The sequence below is a fragment of the Oenanthe melanoleuca genome, chromosome 9 (assembly GCF_029582105.1).
Source record: "Oenanthe melanoleuca isolate GR-GAL-2019-014 chromosome 9, OMel1.0, whole genome shotgun sequence".
Lineage (NCBI taxonomy): Eukaryota > Metazoa > Chordata > Aves > Passeriformes > Muscicapidae > Oenanthe > Oenanthe melanoleuca.
In genome coordinates this window covers 13,288,691-13,312,147 of record NC_079343.1, presented here as the reverse complement: position 1 = coordinate 13,312,147, position 23,457 = coordinate 13,288,691, and the positions used below count along the sequence as shown (strand labels likewise).

The 23,457-nt window shown below is 48.7% G+C and overlaps 1 protein-coding gene across 1 annotated transcript; it reads left to right on the top strand.

Annotated features, from left to right (window-relative positions):
* Positions 1–14,833: 14,833 nt before the first annotated feature.
* STRIT1 (small transmembrane regulator of ion transport 1) lies at positions 14,834–18,279 on the top strand. Its single transcript, XM_056498973.1, has 3 exons — positions 14,834–14,883; positions 17,019–17,145; positions 18,179–18,279. Exons 1-2 carry the CDS (start codon positions 14,871–14,873, stop codon positions 17,111–17,113), a joined length of 108 nt encoding a protein of 35 aa, XP_056354948.1. The 5' UTR covers positions 14,834–14,870; the 3' UTR covers positions 17,114–17,145; positions 18,179–18,279.
* The last annotated feature ends 5,178 nt before the right edge of the window (positions 18,280–23,457 follow it).

Here is a 23,457-nt window from a genome sequence, read left to right as displayed (position 1 = left end):
TCCATGTCAGACTTCATAATGACACAGAAATAATTCCTTTCTAGTCAAACCAGTGAGGTCTTTTCCAAAGCCCACCATTCTCTGACCTGATCCCAGCACAGGGAATGCAGCTGTGTACAGAGGGCACCAGGGCTGGGAACTGTGGTGTCTGACAGCCCAAACCTGGGGCTGGATGGGGCAGTGAATCCCTGGAGCTCTGCTGCTCCACTGCAGGCCCTGTTCTAAGGCATTGCTTGGATGGGGAACTAAAGTACAGCTGGGGGGAGGCTGCAGCTCACCAGAGCAGTCAGACAGTATTTATGTGATCCCATTTCAAGGAGTAATAGACTTAAGGAAGCACATTCTTAAGGGAAACAGATGTCTGGAAGCAGATGATTAATTTGTGCTGAGTTTTCAAGCACTCATTTAACTTACAAGCTCTTTAAAGTGGATTCTTTAATTTAGTGTTTCACATCTTGAACATTTATAGTCAAAATCTTATTTCAGTTAAAGATGTGTTTGTCTAAAGTGATACTTTTAAATTCAGTGGAGTTCTGCAAATGAACTCTGCTCAGAGTTGCAGAGTGCTGCAAGTCATGTTAATTTGACTTTCTTATTTCCAGGGTTGGTAACATTTTTTTCAGTAACATGAAAATTCAGCTGCATCCAAGAGGATCCTCTTGCAGTGCAGAGTTCAGCAGGATGAGGGAACACAACTGAGTGCTAAATGTGGGTGCTTTAGGCAGCGTGAATCCAGTGTAAGTGTGCAGTGGTGGAGTTTCCCCAGGTGTGTGCTGGGGTGGGCTCTGTTTCTTGTCTGCTTGTCCACACTTGGTCCATCTAAAGCTGTTTCAAAATACCAGAGGTGGAAGTTTAGTTTGAAGCATGTGCCAGGTTTCTTGTACTGCTTCATATCTGATTTCCAGAGGTGATGCTGAGTAAGCATGATGATAATTAATATTGTTGTATTTATTTTGTCTTGGGACTATGCTGTTAAATATTTAGAATATGCCTGGCCTTCTAAAGGGTGAGGGTTTGAAATAATTTAAATAACAGTAGTGACATGGGCCTGAACCTCACTTTTCTGCTATGGCTTAAGCCCCTGGAAGGATTTGGCCTCTGGAGGAGCTGCTTGGGGCTCTGGCTGTGTGCACAGGGTGTGAGACTGTTCTAAATTTGTGCTCATTAGCTCTCTGAAGCTAACTGAGAGTTGGAGCTGCAGTGTGGAGCTGTGGGAATACTGGGGCCATGCAGCCCTGGGTGCAGAGGGATCCTTCCCCACCCAAACTGAGAGAAAAAACTGCAGAGGATTTCATGTTTCAGCATTTCCTGAAGCCAACATGTGCTTTCATGAGAAAAGCCAAGATTTGGCAATCAGTGCAGTTTTTAATTGGGAAGATAAATCCTCAGCAGCTCCTCTGGTCTCTGCAGGCACAGAGCTGAGCCAGCCTTGCAGCAGGACAAGGGAAAAGGGCTGATGCACGTGTCCAGGAACTGTCCCTTTGATTTCCTTGCAGAAAAACTCTTGTTTTGACTCAAAGGAGGTGTTTCTCCAGCCAGTAACTCAGGCTCATCCATCAGCAGGCCCTGCTCTGCTGTAGGTCTGTGCTGGGGATGGTGCACAGAGATTCAGTCCAGAGCCAGAGGAAATGGTTCCTCTCTGGGATGGTTTTGGCAGCAGCTCCTGCTGCACATGATGGAGATGCTGAAAGCTCAGCAGCAGGAATTCACACAGCAAGGCCCTGTGCTGCTCTGATGGGAAGCTTTAAACACTGAGTAACTCCATGTGTTTTGTGTGAGGTATGGAACAATCTAAATTAAACCAAAATTTGGAGTTGTTGGTCATACACACCCCACATGTTTTCATTTGTTACCTAGTGAAAGGATGTGGGGAGTGATGGCAGTCCTGTGGTGCTGATCCACCAAAGCCTTCCCAGGCTCAACAGGCCAGAGGCTGCAGTTGCTGAATGTATTTCTCTTCATTTTTTACTGAAAAAAAAAAGTTAGTCAAACCATTACTGATTGATTGCTGAGAATTGGAATTGTTCTCTTGCCCAGCAACTTTCCTTCAACTTCTAAGATGGAACAGGATAAACAATAAAGGAATGTTATTAGGGATAGATATTTGTCCCTTGAAGCTTCTCTAGCATTTGTTAGTTTTTGCATTCCATTTCCACTTCTTCCAAGAAAGATACTCCAACTACACCAGCAATTATTTTTTTCTTTTAATAGTTACATTCTTAGAGGCTTTTCTCAGCCATGCTCTGATCCTGTCCCTATCACTTTGTGGTGATCCAAGCTGTGGAAAACACTTCATCTGTGCAGGCTGCAACAAATCCTGGTTGTGGGGCCAGAGAGACAGAATTTTCACCCCCTCCACACCAGAACAAACCCTGGCTGCTCTCAGATGGTCAATTATCTTAATTGAGTTCTCACTATTTATTAACAGCTCTTTAATTCATCTTTCACTCTTACCTTCAGATTTCTCCCCAGCCTCTCCCCATGTGTGAGACAAGGTGATTTCCATGCACAGGCTGTGCACTGAGCAGATGGATCTGACAGCAATGCCATATTCTCCCACCAAAATTGACAGGATAATAAGTGGAGATCTTGTTAAACTTGGCTGTGTTACCATCAATGCTTGTTTGCTAATATTTCACAGCAAGGCAGACTGGCTGACAGGGCTTTGCTGAATGCATTGGCAGCAACCTTTTCTTAAGCTTAAAGAAGTAAAGAAGAAAAAAGGAGCAGAGATCACCAGAGACCTTGCCAAGACCAATCCAGAATATGATGGGGAAGCTCAGGGGCTGAGGGGGCCCAGGGCTGCCCATCTGACATGAATCTGACCTTCCTGCCAAAGGCTTTTCCATCCAGGCAGCTCCTGAGCTGCCAGAATTACACACAAAGCTTTGTTTGGCAAAAGCTGGGAATCTCTGCAGGTCATGTATCCATTCAGCAAGTGCAGCCTCTCTGCTGGATTCTGGGCCTGGCACACCTGGGCACACCTGGGTGGCAGGGATGGAACAGGGGTGGCAGCAGAGTGGGGAAGGATTTGACAGAAATCCCCCTGGGGTTTGACTTGGCCCCCTGAGCCACACAAACACCTGCCTGAAGCTGGGCACAAGAACTAAAGAGCTGCCAGACAGACACTCGTTAAAGTTTAATTAATCACTCAGACACTGAGGGTGGGACCAGCTCTGGGACTTGCACAGCTGGGTTCTGTCCCTGTCCCAGGGCTGGCAGGGACCCTGGGTGTCTGCAGAGCAGATTGTCACAGCTGTGGTGTCACCCTGCTGCCTGGTGCTGTGTGTTATTGCTGTCAGTTATTGCTGAATAACAGGCAGCTCCTGCAGACTGAAATGGATCCTTCAGTCTCCAGGGGACAGGCTAAACCTCAGTGTGTTTAATAAACCTATTTGGAGATACTTAGGGGTGTCAGGTTTGTAGGAATGAAGTCATATTAATGAAGTGGCATATTCTCTGGGGTCAGAATTTGTCTGGAATTTTTCTCCTCCATTTCTCCTCTGTGGCTCCCCCTTTCCTTTTTTTCTTTTTTTTGCTATTTCATGCTAAAATGGTTTTGTTTTATTTTTTGTCACTGGGCTGCCCTCGTGGCCTCTCCATGTGGCATCCCTGGCATATGTCACTTTTCACTGCTGAATGTCACTTCTCACTGGTGAATTTATTATGTTGTCAAGACTCACTGCAACTCTGACCAGCAGGGATAGTAGGAAAACAAAAATCATCTGCAAAAGCAGGTGTGGGCAGGATGTGCAGGATATGCAGGATGGGCAGTCTGTGCAGTCTCTGCAGGATGTGCAGGATGTGCAGGATGTACAGAATATGCAGGATGGGCAGGATCTCCAGGATGTGCAGTCTGTGGAGGAGATGCAGGATGTACAGTCTGTGCAGGATGTACAGGATGGGCAGAATGGGCAGGATCTGCAGGATGTGCAGGATGTACAGAATATGCAGGATGTGCAGGATAGACAGGATCTGCAGGATCTCCAGGATGTGCAGGATGGGCAGGATCTGCAGGATGTGCAGGATCTGCAGTCTGTGCAGTCTGTGCAGGAGATGCAGTCTGTGCAGGATTTGCAGGATGGGCAGGATGGGCAGGAGATGCAGGATCTGCAGTCTGTGCAGTCTGTGCAGGAGATGCAGGATGTGGAATCATGCTCCACTGGGCTGTCAGTGCAGGGCATCCTGAGCAGGGTTATTTTTTCAGGCTGGGTGGGAGCATTTAAGGTAACATTTGATCAGTATTTTTCACCTCCTCTGTAACCATGGAGACCAGGAGCTTCCTGAAGCAAAGCAGGAGCTCTCGAGGTGCAGCTGGAACTTGCTCAGACATCTCTGCCTCTTTTGGCCCCTTGACAAATCCTTTTGCTTTCGGGAAACTGGACAGAGAATCAGAGTGGCATATGAGGAATATTACACTTCAAATTAAAGTGCAGTGGGATAAACGTGAGTGGATCTGCATTTGAAAACAAAGGGTAACCAAAAGCTCCTCTCCCACAGCCCCTGCTCTGGACATGGAGGATATATGCCAAGAAATGAGCAGGTACTGCAGATCTCTTCCTTCTCTACAAAACAAAAAGAAGAAGACCTGTAGCTGGAAATGACAGAAACTGAAAAGGTGGGAAAATACAATGGAAAATATCTTGTTAGTCACATATATTTGAATCTGTGACCTGTGGGTAGGGATAGAAAATTCTCCATCACCTGACTTCCCATGATTATTCGTTCCTACTGTGACAGGATTGCCTTGTGCCAGGTCCAGCTTGAGGGCAGGAGCTCTGATGGATCCATGTGGTGAAGCCTGACTTTGTTTAGCATTCCTGCATCTTCAGATAATTATTTTGCTAAATGTACACTTGGTCCTACCTTAGTTTTGTTAGATGATCAACAACTTTGTTGTCATCCTTCGCTCCTTACACTCGTGTTCAGACAGCAGAGTTTATTTCCTCAGCATTTGCTTTATTGCATTGCAGCGTGTTTAATCTTGGGCTATGGCAGCAGAGAAGAGTGTTTGGAGTTTTATTTCTGTGTTTGACAGTAGGAGCTCAGTTTCACTGCTGCCTGTGGCTGATGAGGCCCCTCAAGAGCTGGAGTCAGTGATTTCAGAGTCCAGGGCACACCCCTGAGGGGGCTGAGCTGCCCTGGGCCAGCTCCAGCAGGAACTCTCATCTCCAGCAGTCCTGCCTTCCCTCCATGGAGAGGAGGAAACTGAAGAGAGAAGATTTCCTGGATGTGGAGCAGATAGTGCTGTGAAACAGCAATAAAGGCATCCCTTAAGGAGAGCCCATGGGTTCCTGCTCCTTGTCCAGCAGCTGCCTGACTCCTCAGGCTGGGACTGGCAGCCCCTTCCCTGTGCAGGAAATGGGGAATTCTGCAGCAAAGTGTTTTACTGAACCACAAATCCCAGAAGTGTCCAAGTCTGGCTGGTGTGTACCAGGATTGTTTACAGCTCCTGTGTGTGCCAGCAATCAGACCCAGCAGGAGGGAGAAGGGATCAAGCCCTGGGAGCAAAGATGTGCTGGGGAAATTCATTTGTGGCAATGAAAATTCATTGATTTGTGGTGCAATGGGTTGTTGCATGTCAGGAGACACAAATAATGGATATGGATGTATTTTAATAGGATTTTTAAAGTTATCTGGAAACAATCCTGAGTGCCACTGCAGTTCTGTGAGATTTCAGCCCCCACAATCATCATCTTGTTCAGAGAATTGTTATACATAAAGTTTGAGTAGCTATGGGGGAATTGTTTTCTCTGTATTACACAGAAGACTGAATTTAATGACAGGAGAAGAAATGTCAGAACTAAATAAATGACAAATTCCTCACAGCAGCAGAGCTGGTGCCATAAAACATAAGTTAATAAATGACAAGTGTTTAGACAGGCTTGAGCCACCCTTACTCTGTCAAGCATTTTAATGGCAGAGAGGGGTGTGAATGCTTTTCCCTGGAGCCATGGCAGAGCCTGGAATTACCTTGGGATGCTCTGTGTCCCTGGCTCTGTCCCCTCCTTCCCAAAACCTGTGTACCCACCCCTGGGTGCATCCATAACACACTGCACTGCTCTGAGCCAGGAGTGACTGCATTCCAGGCTTCATATGCTTTTATTAATCTTTAAGATTAGATGATCAGCTTTGCAATGTATTAAGGAAAGAAAAAAAAAGTCCTGTTTTTCTCCTTAAAAAATCAATGTGCAGGTGTGGCAGGGGAGCAGCCTGAGGCTCAGGATGTATCAGTATCAGAATGTGCAGAGGGATCATTCAGCAACAGCTGTTTAAAAATGCAGCAGACAGTCGGGAAGGAGGTTTAATAAGGAAGGAAATGATCTGTGTTTTGTTTTCCTGGAGCAGCTGCTGTTTCTGAAATTGAGGCACACAGTGTGACATCACAGAGGTGAAAGGGTGGAGTAAGCAGAGTTCAGAGCAAGTAGGAGCTTATGTGGGGACTTGCTTATATTGGGATGTTGTGTTTGGTGGAAGAGAGTCCCATAATTGAAGTCTGTAATTAGTTCAAGATCTATATTGTTACAAAGATATTTTTCCCAAAAGAGCCAATGTGCAGATTAATTTCAGTACCAACATGACTTATTAGAGACTCCTTAATATTTGTTAAAATTGGCAGTGGAGAGACAAAGAGACTCTTTGTAGTTCTGCTATCTCCTTCAATGAACTCGGAATCATCTGTTAGCAGCAAATTAATGAACAGCTGTAATTATGCTGAAAATATAATGCTGAGGGGATTAAGGCAGGCAGGAGGTGGCTGGGCAGGGGGGTGGCACAAGGCAAGGGAATCTGCCCAAAGCAGCAGCAGCAGCACAGCTCCCAGGCAGCACTGACCGTGTGCAGGCAGGGCCAGGGCTGCAGCTCCAGGGGTGCACTGGGTGTTGGGGGCTGCCCTGCAGCTGCAGGGGACACAGAGGGACATTGCACATGCTTTGGGTCAGAGGACATGGCACTGAAAGGCAGCAGTGTCCCTCAGGTTCTTGGCAGGGACATCTTTGCTCCAGAGATGAGCTCGTTGTTAATGAGCTTGGGGAGCCAAAAGTGTGCCTGGGTCACAGCTCAGTGTCCCTGCCATGGCCTGGGTCACAGCTCAGTGTCCCTGCCATGGCCTGGGTCACAGCCCAGTGTCCCTGCCATGGCGTGTGACACAGCCCAGAGTCCCTGCTGTGCCTGGGTCACAGCCCAGTGTCCCTGCCATGGCGTGTGACACAGCCCAGAGTCCCTGCCATGGTGTGTGACACAGCCCAGTGTCCCTCCTGTGCCTGGGTCACAGCCCAGTGTCCCTGCCATGGCCTGGGTCACAGCCCAGTGTCCCTCTCATGGTGTGTGACACAGCCCAGTGTCCCTGCCATGTGCCTGGGTCACAGCCCAGAGTCCCTGCCATGGTGTGTGACACAGCCCAGTGTCCCTGCTGTGCCTGGGTCACCAAACCTTCAGCCCACCACCTGTAAGGTGTTTTCCCCATCCTTCTTTGCCTTCCTGCTCCTTCACCTGGAGCTGCCTTTTCCCTGTGGGCTCTGGGCTGGATCCTTCCCATGGCTGGGGGCAGGTGTCCCCCTCCTGCAGCCATGCACTCCCACCTTGCTCTGTCCCAGGGTGTGTCACAGCAAACTGCTCATGCAGATGTGGAAAAGCAGCAAGAGAATCAATAAAAAGTACCCCCAATAGAAATTTATGAGCAAGGTAATGGAATAGGATCATTCTGACACAAGGATTATTTTCTATTTGCCTTTTTAATTTGAAACATTCAGAACAGTTTGAGAGTTTTGATGTGTAATAAAACCCTGACCTGTTTTCTGCCAAATTGCAATTGTACAGCCTTGGCTTAGCAATACATTGCCAGCTGGAACTGGGGCAAAGTAAATCCACATACATTATATAACTTGAATTGGTTTATACAAGGAGAAAGGGATATATCTTAAGCCTTTTAAATAAGGGATAAATGCAATACTGGGAATTTGTTAATATCATCTCACGCTAAATTTTAAAATGCATTTCCAGGTGCAGCAGTAAAGATGAGGCTGTTGAAGTGAGGGGACCATTGGCTGCCCTGTGTCTGGGAGCTGCTGTGCCCTGGGTGGATATTGCTGTGGTGAGATAATGCTGGGAGGAGCTTGGTGGATATACCTGGGTGGGCAGGGAGAGCTCTTCCTCACAGCCAGAAAAGCAAGGAAATCAATAATTTGTCAGAGGGAATAGAAATAGTTGTGGTTTGAGGCCCAGGCTCTCCTGTAATGTTTGTTAGAGCCAGTGAAGAGCTCCAGAACCAGCTCCTTCTGTCAGTATTATTGCCCAGCCTGGAGAGAACCATCCAGAACTTCTAATTTTAGTAGGAGAAAGTTAATTTATTGACATTTTAAAGCATATTGATTACTTTGGGCGGTCTAGAGGATAATACTTTGAAATATCTCAGTTGTGCAGGTTGTTTATGTCATCATTCCAGTGTCAGACCTAGGGCAGAGCACAAAGAGACCAAAGCTGTGATCTTAGTGACTCCTATGTACCAATACATAATAGATAACATTTAATATATTGTATGTGCCTAACTTCATGCCTCTGGAGTGCCTGGGGGCAGTGGGGCAGGGTGAGCACTGCACTGGGAAATGCACTGCAGGGGTCTTGCAGCAGTGAGTGTAGTACAGACACAGATCACAAATAAATCAACTAAAAATAGACAGCACATAACAGAGCTGGAGCTGGACACTGCCAGTGATCAGCCCCCAGCAGAGCCCCAGGTCCCTGACAATGAGGGCAGGGCCCAGCACTGCTCAGCTGCTGCTGCCCAAAATGCAGCTGGGAATTGTTTCCACATGAGAGCACGGGGCTGCCTGGGGAGAGCTGGTGTCACAAACCCCCCTCGCTGGGCTGGCAGGGGACACTTTCAGGCACAGGACAAAGGCCAAACAGTGGTTTTTAAAGAGTGTTGTACTCAATCCTCAGTAGGTTTTTAATGCTGTCATTGAGTGTTGGCTCGTTGGAGGTTGAGATGTGATTTCACTCAGTCTGAACGTTGAGGTTTGTGCTGCCCTTGTCCTTCCCCCAAGGAGAACAGGGAACAATTCCTCCCTAATCCCCAATATCCCCCCTAACCCTGCCCCTGGCAGTGGGGAGCCATTCCCTGTGTCCTGTCCCTCCAGCTCCTGGTGTTCTCTCCCAGTTCCTGTGCCCTTTCCCCTTTCTGCTGCTGGGAGTTGCTGGAAGGACAAGGGTGACACTCTTGTGCCAGCTCCTGACTCCTGGAAGGAGCCACAGGAGGGGTGACCTGAAGGTTCCTTTAAGCTGAGTGAAACACTTTGAAATGAAATTTTTTGGGATCAATTTAAACTCACCTGAGCTTATTTTAGAAGGACTGAGCCATGGCACTGAGCCCTGCAGGGACCTGCAGACCTGCCCTGTGTCACCTGAGGGGGAGGGCAGCTGGCAGTGTCACAGAGAATCCCCCAGGAGCTGCACAAACAGAGATCAGGGACATGGTCAGGACATTATAGATCCTTCATTTAATAACTGTGCACCACTAAGAATTATATGTTAATGTATCAGTACAGAAAGACTCGACACTGAATATTAATTGTCTCCATTTGAATGCCACTTAATGCATCCAGAATTTAAGGTCAATGTCATTACCTTTGCTACTAATTTAATTAGCATTCATTTAGAAGAATACACCCTTTGCATTTGACAGCATTCAAACTTTATGTTGCTTATTCAGAAATAACTCCCAAGGGAAAAAAGTCACTTAGGGAATGTCTGAAAAATCCCAAACTATTTGGAAATTAAACTGTTGCTTTATTTTCCTCCCATGTGTCTGCTCATACAAAAATCAGCCTTGGGGTTTTAGAATCCTCAATTTGCATGAAGGAATGTATCAGATAATAATAATAGTAATATTCACAGAATATATTTGTATCAGTTACCAGCAGCATCAGTTTCTCTGGAGAGAAGTATGTGATTTTTGTGCTTTTTTTTTAGAGTTTTGTATATTCTAAATGAGTGCTGCTGGTTGATAATGATGATAAGTGTTTGTGTAACACTTGGAATATTTTGACTTCAGTATTTTTGGGGATCTTTGTAGCCTAGAAAACTCAATGGCAGTTCACAGCACCTGCTGAAGTACTAAAGGCTGTGCTCAGGTAAAAATCCATGAAAAATTCTGACACACCTTTAGGAAACATGAAGATCTTGCTGTCTGCTGATAAGATGATCCAGCAGAGATTATCACATGCTCAGGAAGTGGTTTTCCTCCATTTTTGCTTTACACCCAAACCTCAAGATAACTGATGAAAAGGCAATTTTTGGAGATTATAGCCCTATAAAAATCTTCAAAAGTCTCTTTTTTTCCTGGCTTTTCTGCCTGTCCTTTTGCTGGCAGCATGATTGTAAAGCTCTTTAGCCCTTACAAAAGATAACATGCTCTTGATGAGGTTTAAAGATAGCTTATTTCTGATGAATTTGAATGAGCCCAGAATAAACTGGCTCTGAGGAAAACCTTTTACTGAGCTAAGAATTTCTGCATTTTTGCAGCAATTAACTTAAAAGTGGAGTAATTAGAGTGGTAAGTTTCTGTGTACAGGGAAGGGCATGGAAAAGGCACTATTGGCCTTTTGTCTTTTGAAGGAGGATTTTATAAACCCATTATTCTTCAAAATATAACACCAATTTGGGGAAATTTCACTTGTGACCTCTTCTGTCATTTGAGGAGCATTGCAGAACTCGCTGATTTTTGAGGAAAGACAGGTGAGTTCAGGCATTGTTCTTTGCTCCCTAAAACAAGGGAAGGGGGTGGAGAGGAGGGGTAACAGAAATCTGGATCCTGGAAATGTTTTTCAGGGCAGGGCTGCTGCAGGAGGAGCTGCCTTATGGTGGTAATTTGAAATAATAAATCTAAATTCCCTGCTGGCTCTGAGGTATCATTGAGAGCTGCCTCACTCTTTTCTATCTGTAAGTTCTCTATCCCAAGAGGAGGAGTTTGCACCCAGAAATCCAAGCCAAAATAACATTTCTCCTATGTAAACACTATGTAATGTAATTAATTCTAGAAATACTTAATTCTTTTTCTTTCTTTCTTTTTTTTTTTTTTTTTTTAACCACTCAGGAGACTTTTCCCCAAGCTGGGGCAGTGGCACTGCAGGCAGGGGTTGCCATCTGCTGGCAGCCAGCCCTGCCTGGAGCAGCAGCAGCTCCAGGAGAGATGCCCTGCTCAGGTGCTGCCCTGGAGCAGCTGTGGGAGCCAGCAGGAGCCTGAGCTGGGCAGTGGCACAGCCCAAAGACCTGTGTGCAGAGTGCAGGAGCCAGAGTGGGGACTGGGGAGACAAGCAGCAGAGTCTCTGTGTGTGCCTGCCAGTGCTGCTCAGGTGTCTGAGCAGGGCCAGGCTGCCACTGCTGCCACCTCACAGCATCCTCAGATAGGAGCTGTGCTCTTATCAGCTTTGGGGTTCATGTGAACAGGGCCAGGCTGCCTGTGCTGCCCCTCACAGCATCCTCAGATAGGAGCTGTGCTCTTATCAGCTTTGGGGTTCATGTGAGCAGGGCCAGGCTGTCACTGCTGCCCCTCAGAGCATCCTCAGAGGCATCTGGAGCTCAGCTGTGCTCTTATCAGCTTTGGGGTTCATGTGAGCAGGGCCAGGCTGCCTGTGCTGCCCCTCACAGCATCCTCAGATAGGAGCTGTGCTCTCATCTCTGTGGGGTTCATGTGAGCAGGGCCAGGCTGCCTGTGCTGCCACCTCAGAGCATCCTCAGAGGCACCTGGAGCTCAGCTGTTCATTCCATGACTGCTGTGGGGTTCATGTGAGCAGGGCCTAAGGCAGCCCAGCCTGGGGAACCTCCTTTTGCAAAGCCCAGGGCAGTGAGTCCATCCTTCCTGAGGAGAGGTCCAAGAGCAGCAGGTTTGGTTTGTTTGGGTGCCCAGGCACCCTTCAGTGAGCACTGTGCTGCCTGAGCTGCAAGCAGGAATCAGCTCTGGCTGTCACCAGAGGGAACTGCAGCTCCACGTTGCTGCAGTTTGTGCACTGCTGCTGCTCTTCACACCCCTTGTCTCTCAGGACTCCGTGGTTGCAGCAGTCCTCCTCCTAAAACTGCTCTCTTCTTACAAATAATATTGTCCTTTAATTTGTGCATGAAATTGTTCATTTTTATTGCTCTTGAGAACTTTATTTCTGGTCAGGTAAAGCTTGGTAATATCTTCACAGCTTTTCAAAGCTTGAAGAGCTTTTCTGAACAAACTGATTTGCTGTGGTAAATTTAAAAGTGTGTTTTCCCCAGCACAGAGGGTTCATTTGAAAAGGAATATATAAGCTATAGGAAAAGCAAGGACTGATGCAGGGATGGCACAGCTCATGGAGATCTCTGCACCATCAAATTCAGCTCATTTTCAGGGTATCTCAGCATCCAGCTGAGTGATGCTTCTCTCTGCCAGTGGAAATGATGTGTAGACCCAGAGCCCTGGGAAGCAGCATGTGGAATTAATTATTTAGCAGCTTAATACATGGATTTTTCAGGTCTTTGGTTGCATAGTAATCTAATAAATCAGGCTTTATTTTCATGGTAAACGTGAGTAAAGTAATGTCTAGCAATTTGTAAGGGAGCTTTCAAATGCCAAGATTGGTGTGACTAATAAAACACATTTCATTAGACAGATTTTCCACACATAAACCTATTTTGTGAATGCAATAATCTGATATTTTCATATGTTAGTCTGCAGGTCACAAGAGAGTATGAGAAAGTCATAAAATTATTCAAGGCATATAAACTTGGCTTTTGATTTGCTAGTAAATCAGGATTTTTCCTTAAAGGAAAAAGATCAATTGAAAGAAATGTGATTTAAAAATGAATAGCAGTATTACAAATCCTTAAATATTTGATTACTTGGAGCATTCCCTTTGTGAAGATGAGTTGGTCTGTCCTTGTATTCTCCTCTAAAGCAGTGTAGGCTGCAGTTATTTATAGGGATCATATAGAATTTGTAAAACAAAGGGTTTCTTTGCCAGCCTCCTGCATGTGGGTGCAGATTCCCAGAGGTTACAAGTACAGTAACAAAGACAGAAATGTGACATTCCAGAATCTGATCTCTGGTGCTGAGGCAGTGATGAAGATTGGGATGTGCTCTAAACATTTTTTAACACTAAAAATGGCCAGTTTGCTTTGCACGGTGTGGGGAGGTCAATGAGGTTCTGACACTTCTTGCACAAACACCAGGCACTAAAAGGATTTTTTTCCCTTGAAATTGCTTCTCTCACAGAAAGCCTGGCAGCCCTGCTGCCTTACTCTGTTCCTCCTCCTAATTCTGGCCCCAATTCCCTTACAGCACTTGGACATTCCAAGCACTGGAGTGATCCCCAGCTTTGAGCAGTTAATGGGAGTGAAGTGCCAGGGCTGCCCTGTGACCTGTCTGAGCAGCTCAGGGAGCTGGAGGCTGACAAGGAATCTCATTCCTGAGCCAGCTGCCCATCCAGTGCAGCTCTGGACATTGAGTGTCTCAGTGTCCCAGCACAGAGAGGGGAAAACATGAACCAAGATCATGTAATTGGGAGCACAAAGAGAAAGGAGGGGATTGTTGTTCTTGGGTGTTGTTCTGCAGCAGCAGAGCAGTAGATGTTTTGCCACAGATCATTCTGAGTATTTTCTTAAGCCTTGTGTCATCTCCTTGTTTTTACTTTTTGAAACTGTCCCACTGCTTTTTTTTTGACTGTTGGACTGAGGTCTATTGTAGAATTGATGTCTGCAGTTCATTCCTCAGTTCCCAACAGAAGATGTGCTATTTGAAATAATGTCTGTATTGTTACTCTACTCTTTGCTGCAGTTGCAGCTTTTCTCTGCCTGAAGTCCAGCTTTGGACATGCAGGACTGCACTGGTGTGAGCAGCAAAGGCTCCCTGCCCTTGTGGCAACTGGGCCTGGAAGGATCCCAGCCCTGAAGGTCAGATGGTTCTGTCAGGAATACATGATTCCTGCTGGAAATTATTTCCATGAGATCAGATGGATAGATATAGTTAGCAAGCCAGATAGGATTCTTACAGGAACAGCTGAGCACTCTACAAAGTTATTGTATCAGAGATTTTTTTTTTTTTCAATAAATATTTTACACAGAATCATATTTCTTTTCACAGCAAATTGGATCTTATCCCAAAAAGATTTGCTTTATAGCAAAACCAGACAAGGTAAAGCTCGTGGTTTATTCTCGTGTCTCAAAATGTTGTGATAGGCTGAACTGTGCATGGCATAATAAAGTGTCACACAGCCCTGAGTTTTATTGTGAGAGTGCTCCCATTTTGGAGAAGCAGTAATGAACTAAATCCCCTTCCTCAGGGGTGCCTGGGGACGGGCTGTCCCTCCCAGCTGTGTCCTAGGGGTGATGCTGGACATGCTCCTCTCAGGGATCCCTGCAGAGCTGCCCTTGCTTGGCACTGAACCCCTGCAGTGGGAGGAGCTGGTGGTGCTCAGCAGAGAGCTGGAAATCCAGGGACACCTGCTCAGGAATCCTGCAGAGAAATCTGCAGAGCAGAGGGAGAGGGAAGGGTGGGGGACCCAGAACACACCAGATTTCCATCATGCTGGAAATGCAGGGGGCTCGTGAGGGTTATCTGCATTTTCCATGGCTCTGAACAGACCATAAAGCAGTTTTCACCCTCCTGTGCCTCCCTCTTCAATGGACTGACCCCTCTTTGGTCAGAGTGCAGTTGGAGGAACAGGCAGAGGTAACCTTGACCCCTGAATTCCTGCCTTTTGAGACAATTGAATGCTTACAGCCAACCCCTGGCACCAGTGAGCCAGGCAGCTGCAGCACATTCCAAATATTGCTCTATTTAAAGCATCCCAGGGCTCTCAGAGCAGCTGCAGAGGCAAAGCCCAGCCTGCCATTAAACTTGCAGAGGGGCAATGGCAGAACCAGGTAAGAGGCACAATGAAATGTGAATGTAATGATATACTGAAATTAATAGATCTGACACACAGTGTGAATATCCTCAGCTACCTGTATTCTTGTCTGATACACTATGTATATTTTATTTTCAGTTAGAAGGTATAATCACTTAAAAGCTAATTCTATTAACAGCTTGGGTTCCTGCTGTATTTTTGAATCCTAACAGTTTTGTTTTCTTTATTTTTTGTAGTTGTCATTCCAAGATAGCTGACACAGTAGGACAGTGTGTAAAATGAGTTATGTTTGACAGCATTTTTGTTATACTGTGTGTAGCTGAGCTCCAAGTGTAGTGCCAAGTGAAGAGAGTAAATTAGATTTGAACCCCACAAAGCTCAAGTGGCAGAGCAAAATGAAATTTTAATAATGACCTTTCAATTGTAAGCACACTTCACTCTCTCTGAGGAGAAAAGGCAGTTTGTAAAAATGTGTTTTATATCTATTGTGATTTTTTATTTATTTCACTTAAATTTACAACTGTAGCTGTGCTGTGTGCAGTTACTCAGGTAACATTAATAAAGGGAATGTTTTAACACATCTTCATATCCACCTTCAAAGATTTTAAAGACTCTTCTCCTGGTTTTTTGCACCACTGACTCTGGTATCTATGGAGAGTGAGTTTCTGCTAAGGTGCAAAAGGACACTGAACACTCTTTGAGTTTTCACTGACAGCCCCAGAAATGACCCTGATACTGGTTTGAACTGGAGCTCCAGAACAAAGCCCCCCAGTCAGCAGCATCAGCAGAGCTCTGACAATCCCTCTGTGCCCCAGCAGCAGCCAGCCCTGCTGGGTTGGTTTGTGATGAGACCTTCAGAGCAATGGCAAGGGCAGGGGAACATCCCAGAGCTTCACCTGACACTGTCAAAGCAGCAAAGTTCTAAATGAAACTGGTGAGGACTGCCCTGGGGCAAAGGCACTCCCAGTTTCAGGACAGGATTTCTTTGCTGTGTGGCTCTTTATGTTTGATATTTTCATGGCAGCACGTGCAGATCTGTCCCTCACATTGCAGTGTCATGGTGAGACAGGTTTGCTGTGCAGAACAATGTGGCAATCCTTAAATTATTGAGCATCCCTCTGAGTCTGCCTGCTGGATCTAAGCTGTGCAAGGTGTTGTGAATAGTTTTACATAATTTATTAATCCCTTCAAAAACCTGTAATTCTATTAACTGTGTAAAGATGTGCTGTAAGAGGTTGTAATATATTGGTAAGTAATAGGATCTCAAAGGTTGTTATTCTGCTTTCTGGCAAGAGTGTGCAGTTTGCAGGGAACTGAGAGAAGAGTCTTTAAAATTCTGATGTTTTATGGAGATGTATTTGTGTAAAGCCAGTCCTAATTTTTGTGTGCTCCACAGAGAACCTTGGCCTGCCCTGGGCTCCTCTGAGCCTGTCCTAGGCCTGCTGAGCAGCCTGACCCATGGCTCAGCCACCCTGGGGTCCCACATTTGGGCTGGGGTCCCACACTGGGTCAGGGGTCCCACATTGGGTCTGGGGTCCCACATTTGGGCTGGGGTCCCACATTTGGGTCTGGGGTCCCACATTGGGTCTGGGGTCCCACATCTGGGCCTGGGTCCCACACTGGTGGGTTCTCAGTCCCTGGCAGTGTTTGGGTGGGTTCTCAGTCCCGGGCAGTGTCTCGGGTGGGTTCTCAGTCCCGGGCAGTGTCTCAGGTGGGTTCAGCAGTGTCTCGGGTGGGTTCACAGTCCCGGGCAGTGTCTCGGGTGGGTTCACAGTCCCTGGCAGTGTTCAGGTGGGTTCAGCAGTGTCTCAGGTGGGTTCACAGTCCCGGGCAGTGTCTCGGGTGGGTTCACAGTCCCGGGCAGTGTCTCGGGTGGGTTCAGCAGTGTCTCGGGTGGGTTCTCAGTCCCGGGCAGTGTCTCGGGTGGGTTCAGCAGTGTCTCGGGTGGGTTCACAGTCCCTGGCAGTGTTCAGGTGGGTTCAGCAGTGTCTCAGGTGGGTTCACAGTCCCGGGCAGTGTCTCGGGTGTGTTCACAGTCCCGGGCAGTGTCTCGGGTGGGTTCAGCAGTGTCTCGGGTGGGTTCTCAGTCCCGGGCAGTGTCTCGGGTGGGTTCACAGTCCCGGGCAGTGTCTCAGGCTGTTTCTGTGCCAGCCCCGGTGCCGCTGTCCCGCCTGCTGGTCCCGCTGCTGCTGGCGCTCGGCTGGATCCTGGGCTGTGCCCTCGTGGTGTACATTGTCTTCTGCTGAGCAGGGGTGGCACAGCCTGACAGCCACAGCTGGTGAGTGACGGGTGACACAGCACAGCCACACACAGCACAGCCACACACAGCACAGTCACACACAGCACAGTCACACAGCACAGCCTGACAGCAACAGCTGGTGAGTGATGGGTGACACAGCACAGCCACACACAGCACAGCCACACACAGCACAGCCACACACAGCACAGCCACACACAGCACAGTCACACACAGCACAGCCACACACAGCACAGTCACACAGCACAGCCTCACAGCCACAGCTGGTGAGTGATGGGTGACACAGCACAGTCACACACAGCACAGTCACACACAGCACAGTCACACAGCACAGTCACACACAGCACAGTCACACAGCCACAGCTGGTGAGTGATGGGTGACACAGCACAGCCACACACAGCACAGCCACACACAGCACAGTCACACACAGCACAGTCACACAGCACAGCCTGACAGCCACAGCTGGTGAGTGACGGGTGACACAGCACAGTCACACACAGCACAGTCACACACACAGCACAGTCACACAGCACAGTCACACAGCACAGTCACACAGCCACAGCTGGTGAGTGATGGGTGACACAGCACAGTCACACACAGCACAGTCACACACAGCACAGTCACACAGCACAGTCACACACAGCACAGTCACACAGCACAGTCACACAGCACAGCCTCACAGCCACAGCTGGTGAGTGACGGGTGACACAGCACAGCCACACACAGCACAGTCACAGCCCTGCAGTGGTGGCAGTGTCACACAGCAGGGTCACACAGCAGGGTCACACCCAGCCCTGCAGTGATGCCAGTGTCACACAGCAGTGTCACACAGCAGTGTCACACACAGCCCTGCAGTGGTGGCAGTGTCACACAGAGTGTCACACAGAGTGTCACAGATTGTCACACAGCAGTGTCACACAGCAGGGTCACACAGCAATGTCACACAGCAGGGTCACACCCAGCCCTGCAGTGATGCTGTCTCACAGCAGCCTCCCCTCCCCTGCCCTACTTGGCACTGCCACCCTTTTAAATGGAATTTTCTGTCTCTTACAGGTCAGAAGAACCTACAATGATGTTGACAGGAAGAACACGGAAACTCAATTTAGATTTCTAATGAGTAAAATATGTATAAAATGAGTTATTTTTAATATCAACGATGTAAATGTTGTGCACAATTTTTATCCATTAGGAAGAATCACCAAACCAATTTCTCAGATTATTTGCAATTGAGGGAGTGGTTTCCAGCAGTAGGTCAGATTGCTGCTGAAAGCCTCCTTGCTGAACAGCAAATTTTAAAATAGCTACTAGCAGCTAAGGAACTTCAAGCTTGCTAGAAACAGGCAAGGGTTAATTTCTCATGGGGCCTGGGCAAGAATTTTTAGCCTTATTATGGGGAAAATCTCTTGGACTCTATTGTTATGAGACAGAAACTTTTATGTCCTTCTAAAAGAAAACCTCAGGCTTGTTCAGGGCTGGGAGGGCTGCACAGCTGAGTGTGTCTGAATCTCAGGCTCACCAGGGGCCCTCAGTGTTTTCTGCTGGGGGTTTGCCTTTTTAATTATAATTGGGGATAATTATATTGCCCCAGTCAATAATAAGTCATGTGAACTTCCAGTGACTTTGCCATTTAAATCCCAACTCAGGTCACTGCATTTTCACTGACAGCTTTGGGCTTTTGAGCATGAAGATTTTTCTACTGAAGAAGTGCAGTTCTGAGAAGATGAAATCATTAATAATTCAATCCCCAGTTAAAGCAGAGAATTGATTGTGAGAGGCATGTCTGGAAGATCCCAGCAAGATGTGTTTAAGGGAATGTGAAAAAACTCTTAATGACCCCTGATGGGGTTAAATAGAGAAAGAAACTATTTTTTTGACTCCTGCTCACACAATCTGTATAATTTTGAGAATGTGAGGAGGGCACATCAGTCAGACATCCTGTCTCCATCTGTGGGCACTGTCTGCTGAGCTTTAGGAATGGAAACACAAATAGATTTTGTCCTAGTGCAGCCATGAACATTCCTGGGCCACTCCAGCAGCCAACACTGTCACTGAAGTGTGACATTCCGTTTGGGAATTGCCCTAACACCGGCTTTATCCACCTGTGAGTGACCTGAGGGCAGAGGGGATGCAGTCCTGGAGGAGAGGGTCAGACCTGGAGATGCTGATGCCTGCTGTGTGCTGTGAGCACCTGGCACACTCAGGGGAACGTCCCCTCCCTGCAAGGGAGCCCCTGAGCACACACCTCAGGTCTCTCCTTCAGTTCTGGGTGTCTGAGCCCACCCAGACTGATCCAGCTGATCCACAGTGACCACATCTGGTTTTACAACTATTTACCAGGCACAGAGGGAAACAGCTCTGAAAGGTCCCGCTGGCCCAAACAGCTCTTTGGGTGTCTCACAACGCTGGGAATCGAATGTTTCCAATTAAAATGTCACAGAGATAAAATGTAAACACTACAATCTGGTTTAGCTTTACCTGATTTTTGAGATCTGATTTGGCAGGGCAAACCAAAATAACTTTCTAGGCTGGCGTCAATATCATGGAGCTGACTTGCTGTACACAAAGCAGAAGTTTCTGCCAGTTTTATGGGGTAATAAAGAGAGGATTATTCCAAGGAAATATGCATCCCCCACGCTGCTGGAAGATCACTGAGCACTCTGCAGAGTGACCTTTTAACCACCTTCAGCCAGCCCACTCGTGGTGCAGCTGCACAGCGTGGAGCTCTCCCTACATGTGGGGGTAAAAGGTTTGGGGTTTTTCACTCCTGAAAAATAAAACGAGTGTTGGACAGCCAGGTTCTTTTCTCCCAGAGAGGTGCTGGTGACTGAGGGGAGAACAGCCATGCACATTCAGATTTCTTACAAAACGCTGGTGCTGCACTATTTAAACGAGGTGATAACTCCAGTGCCACTACAGTATTGTCCCAGTATGATGCCAAGCTTGCCCCTCGGCCTCTGCCTGGCTTTCCCTGTTTCCCTTTTTTCCTGATTTCCTGGAGCAAATTGAGCAGAGAGGAGTGTCTGTCCCCCTGCAAGTGGCACCCTGGAAACTTCCAGGCTCATGTTTATATTCTTTCAATGCTTGTAATCCCATTGAAGGGTGTTGGTGTACACAGAGCATGAGTGGTGCCTGGGATAACACCTGTCTGTGAGCCAGAGCTTGGGATGGGACAGGGATAACACCTGTGTGTGAGCCAGAGCTTGGGATAGACAGGGATAACACCTGTCTGTGAGCCAGAGCTTGGGTGGGACAGGGATAACACCTGTGTGTGAGCCAGAGTTTGGGTGGGACAGGGATAACACCTGTCTGTGAGCCAGAGCTTGGGTGGGACAGGGATAACACCTGTCTGTGAGCCAGAGTTTGGGTGGGACAGGGATAACACCTGTGTGTGAGCCAGAGTTTGGGTGGGACAGGGATAACACCTGTCTGTGAGCCAGAGTTTGGGATAGACAGGGATAACACCTGTCTGTGAGCCAGAGTTTGGGTTAGACAGGGATAACACCTGTCTGTGAGCCAGAGTTTGGGTGGGACAGGGATAACACCTGTCTGTGAGCCAGAGCTTGGGATAGACAGGGATAACACCTGTCTGTGAGCCAGAGTTTGGGTTAGACAGGGATAACACCTGTGTGTGAGCCAGAGCTTGGGTTAAACAGGGATAACACCTGTCTGTGAGCCAGAGTTTGGGATGGGACAGGGATAACACCTGTATGTGAGCCAGAGCTTGGGTTAAACAGGGATAACACCTGTCTGTGAGCCAGAGTTTGGGATGGGACAGGGATAACACCTGTGTGTGAGCCAGAGTTTGGGATGGGACAGGGATAACACCTGTGTGTGAGCCAGAGCTTGGGTTAAACAGGGATAACACCTGTCTGTGAGCCAGAGTTTGGGATGGGACAGGGATAACACCTGTCTGTGAGCCAGAGCTTGGGTTAGACAGGGATAACACCTGTCTGTGAGCCAGAGTTTGGGATGGGACAGGGATAACACCTGTATGTGAGCCAGAGCTTGGGTTAAACAGGGATAACACCTGTCTGTGAGCCAGAGTTTGGGATGGGACAGGGATAACACCTGTCTGTGAGCCAGAGCTTGGGTTAGACAGGGATAACACCTGTCTGTGAGCCAGAGCTTGGGTTAGACAGGGATAACACCTGTCTGTGAGCCAGAGCTTGGGATAGACAGGGATAACACCTGTCTGTGAGCCAGAGCTTGGGATGGGACAGGGATAACACCTGTCTGTGAGCCAGAGCTTGGGATAGACAGGGATAACACCTGTCTGTGAGCCAGAGCTTGGGTTAGACAGGGATAACACCTGTCTGTGAGCCAGAGTTTGGGATAGACAGGGATAACACCTGTCTGTGAGCCAGAGCTTGGGTTAGACAGGGATAACACCTGTCTGTGAGCCAGAGTTTGGGATGGGACAGGGATAACACCTGTCTGTGAGCCAGAGTTTGGGATAGACAGGGATAACACCTGTGTGTGAGCCAGAGCTTGGGTTAGACAGGGATAACACCTGTCTGTGAGCCAGAGCTTGGGATAGACAGGGATAACACCTGTCTGTGAGCCAGAGCTTGGGTGGGACAGGGATAACACCTGTCTGTGAGCCAGAGCTTGGGATAGACAGGGATAACACCTGTGTGTGAGCCAGAGTTTGGGTGGGACAGGGATAACACCTGTGTGTGAGCCAGAGTTTGGGATAGACAGGGATAACACCTGTCTGTGAGCCAGAGTTTGGATGGGACAGGGATAACACCTGTCTGTGAGCCAGAGTTTGGGATAGACAGGGATAACACCTGTCTGTGAGCCAGAGTTTGGATGGGACAGGGATAACACCTGTCTGTGAGCCAGAGTTTGGGATAGACAGGGATAACACCTGTCTGTGAGCCAGAGTTTGGGATGGGACAGGGATAACACCTGTCTGTGAGCCAGAGTTTGGGATAGAGAGGGATAACACCTGTCTGTGAGCCAGAGCTTGGGTTAGACAGGGATAACACCTGTCTGTGAGCCAGAGTTTGGGATGGGACAGGGATAACACCTGTCTGTGAGCCAGAGTTTGGGATAGACAGGGATAACACCTGTGTGTGAGCCAGAGCTTGGGTTAGACAGGGATAACACCTGTCTGTGAGCCAGAGCTTGGGATAGACAGGGATAACACCTGTCTGTGAGCCAGAGCTTGGGTGGGACAGGGATAACACCTGTCTGTGAGCCAGAGCTTGGGTGGGACAGGGATAACACCTGTCTGTGAGCCAGAGTTGGGGTTAGACAGGGATAACACCTGTGTGTGAGCCAGAGTTGGGGTGGCACGTTCCCAGTCCCACAGTGGGTGTTTTCCCCTGCTGTCTCTCCTGCCCAGAGTCTCACCCCAGCCCAGGGTTGCTTTCCCCTGCTCCTCCAGCCCCGCGGTGCTCACTCACCTGGGCTCTCCTGTGCCGTGACCCCGCTGTGCACCCACGGCTCCCCGGCGGGTGGAAGTGCCGAGGGAGCAGGAGCAGCGCGGGCGGGACCCCGTGCCGGTGCCGGTCCCGGTTCTGGTCCCGGTCCCGGTTCTGGTCCCGGTCCCGGTTCTGGTGCCGGTCCCGGTTCTGGTGCCGGTGCCGGTCCCGGTTCTGGTTCTGGTCCCGGTCCCGGTTCTGGTGCCGGTCCCGGTCCCGGTCCCAGTTCCGATCCCGGTTCTGGTGCCGGTCCCGGTCCCGGTCCCGGCGGGGCAGGGGGCGCCAGGCGCGCTCCGCTGGGGGGCGCTGTCTCACCTGCCCCCGCCCTCAGAGCCCGGAGCGCCCGGAGCGAGCCCCGACCCCGGATTTGGGGGGACACGGAGCCCTCAGAGACCCCGGAGCGAGCCCCGACCCCGAATTTGGGGGGACACGGAGCCCCGGAGCGAGCCCCGACCCCGAATTTGGGGGGACGGAGCCCTCAGAGACCCCGGAGCGAGCCCCGACCCCGAATTTGGGGGGACACGGAGCCCTCGGTGCGAGCCCCGACCCCGAATTTGGGGGGACACGGAGCCCCGGAGCACCTGGATGGGAAGCCCGGATCTGGGGGCACCTGGAGCCTCGGAACCCCTCAGTGCGAGCCCTGGATCAGGTAGGACCCTGGGCGGGATTAGTGGCGGGTGGGGACACCTGAGGTGCCCAGGTACACCTGAAATGTTGGTTCCTGTGTGCAGTGTTGGTTCCCGTGTGCAGTGTTGGTTCCTGTGTGCAATGTTGGTTCCCGTGTGCAGTGTTGGTTCCTGTGTGAAGTGTTGGTTCCCGTGTGCAATGTTGGTTCCCGTGTGCAATGTTGGTTCCTGTGTGAAGTGTTGGTTCCTGTGTGCAGTGTTGGTTCCTGTGTGCAGT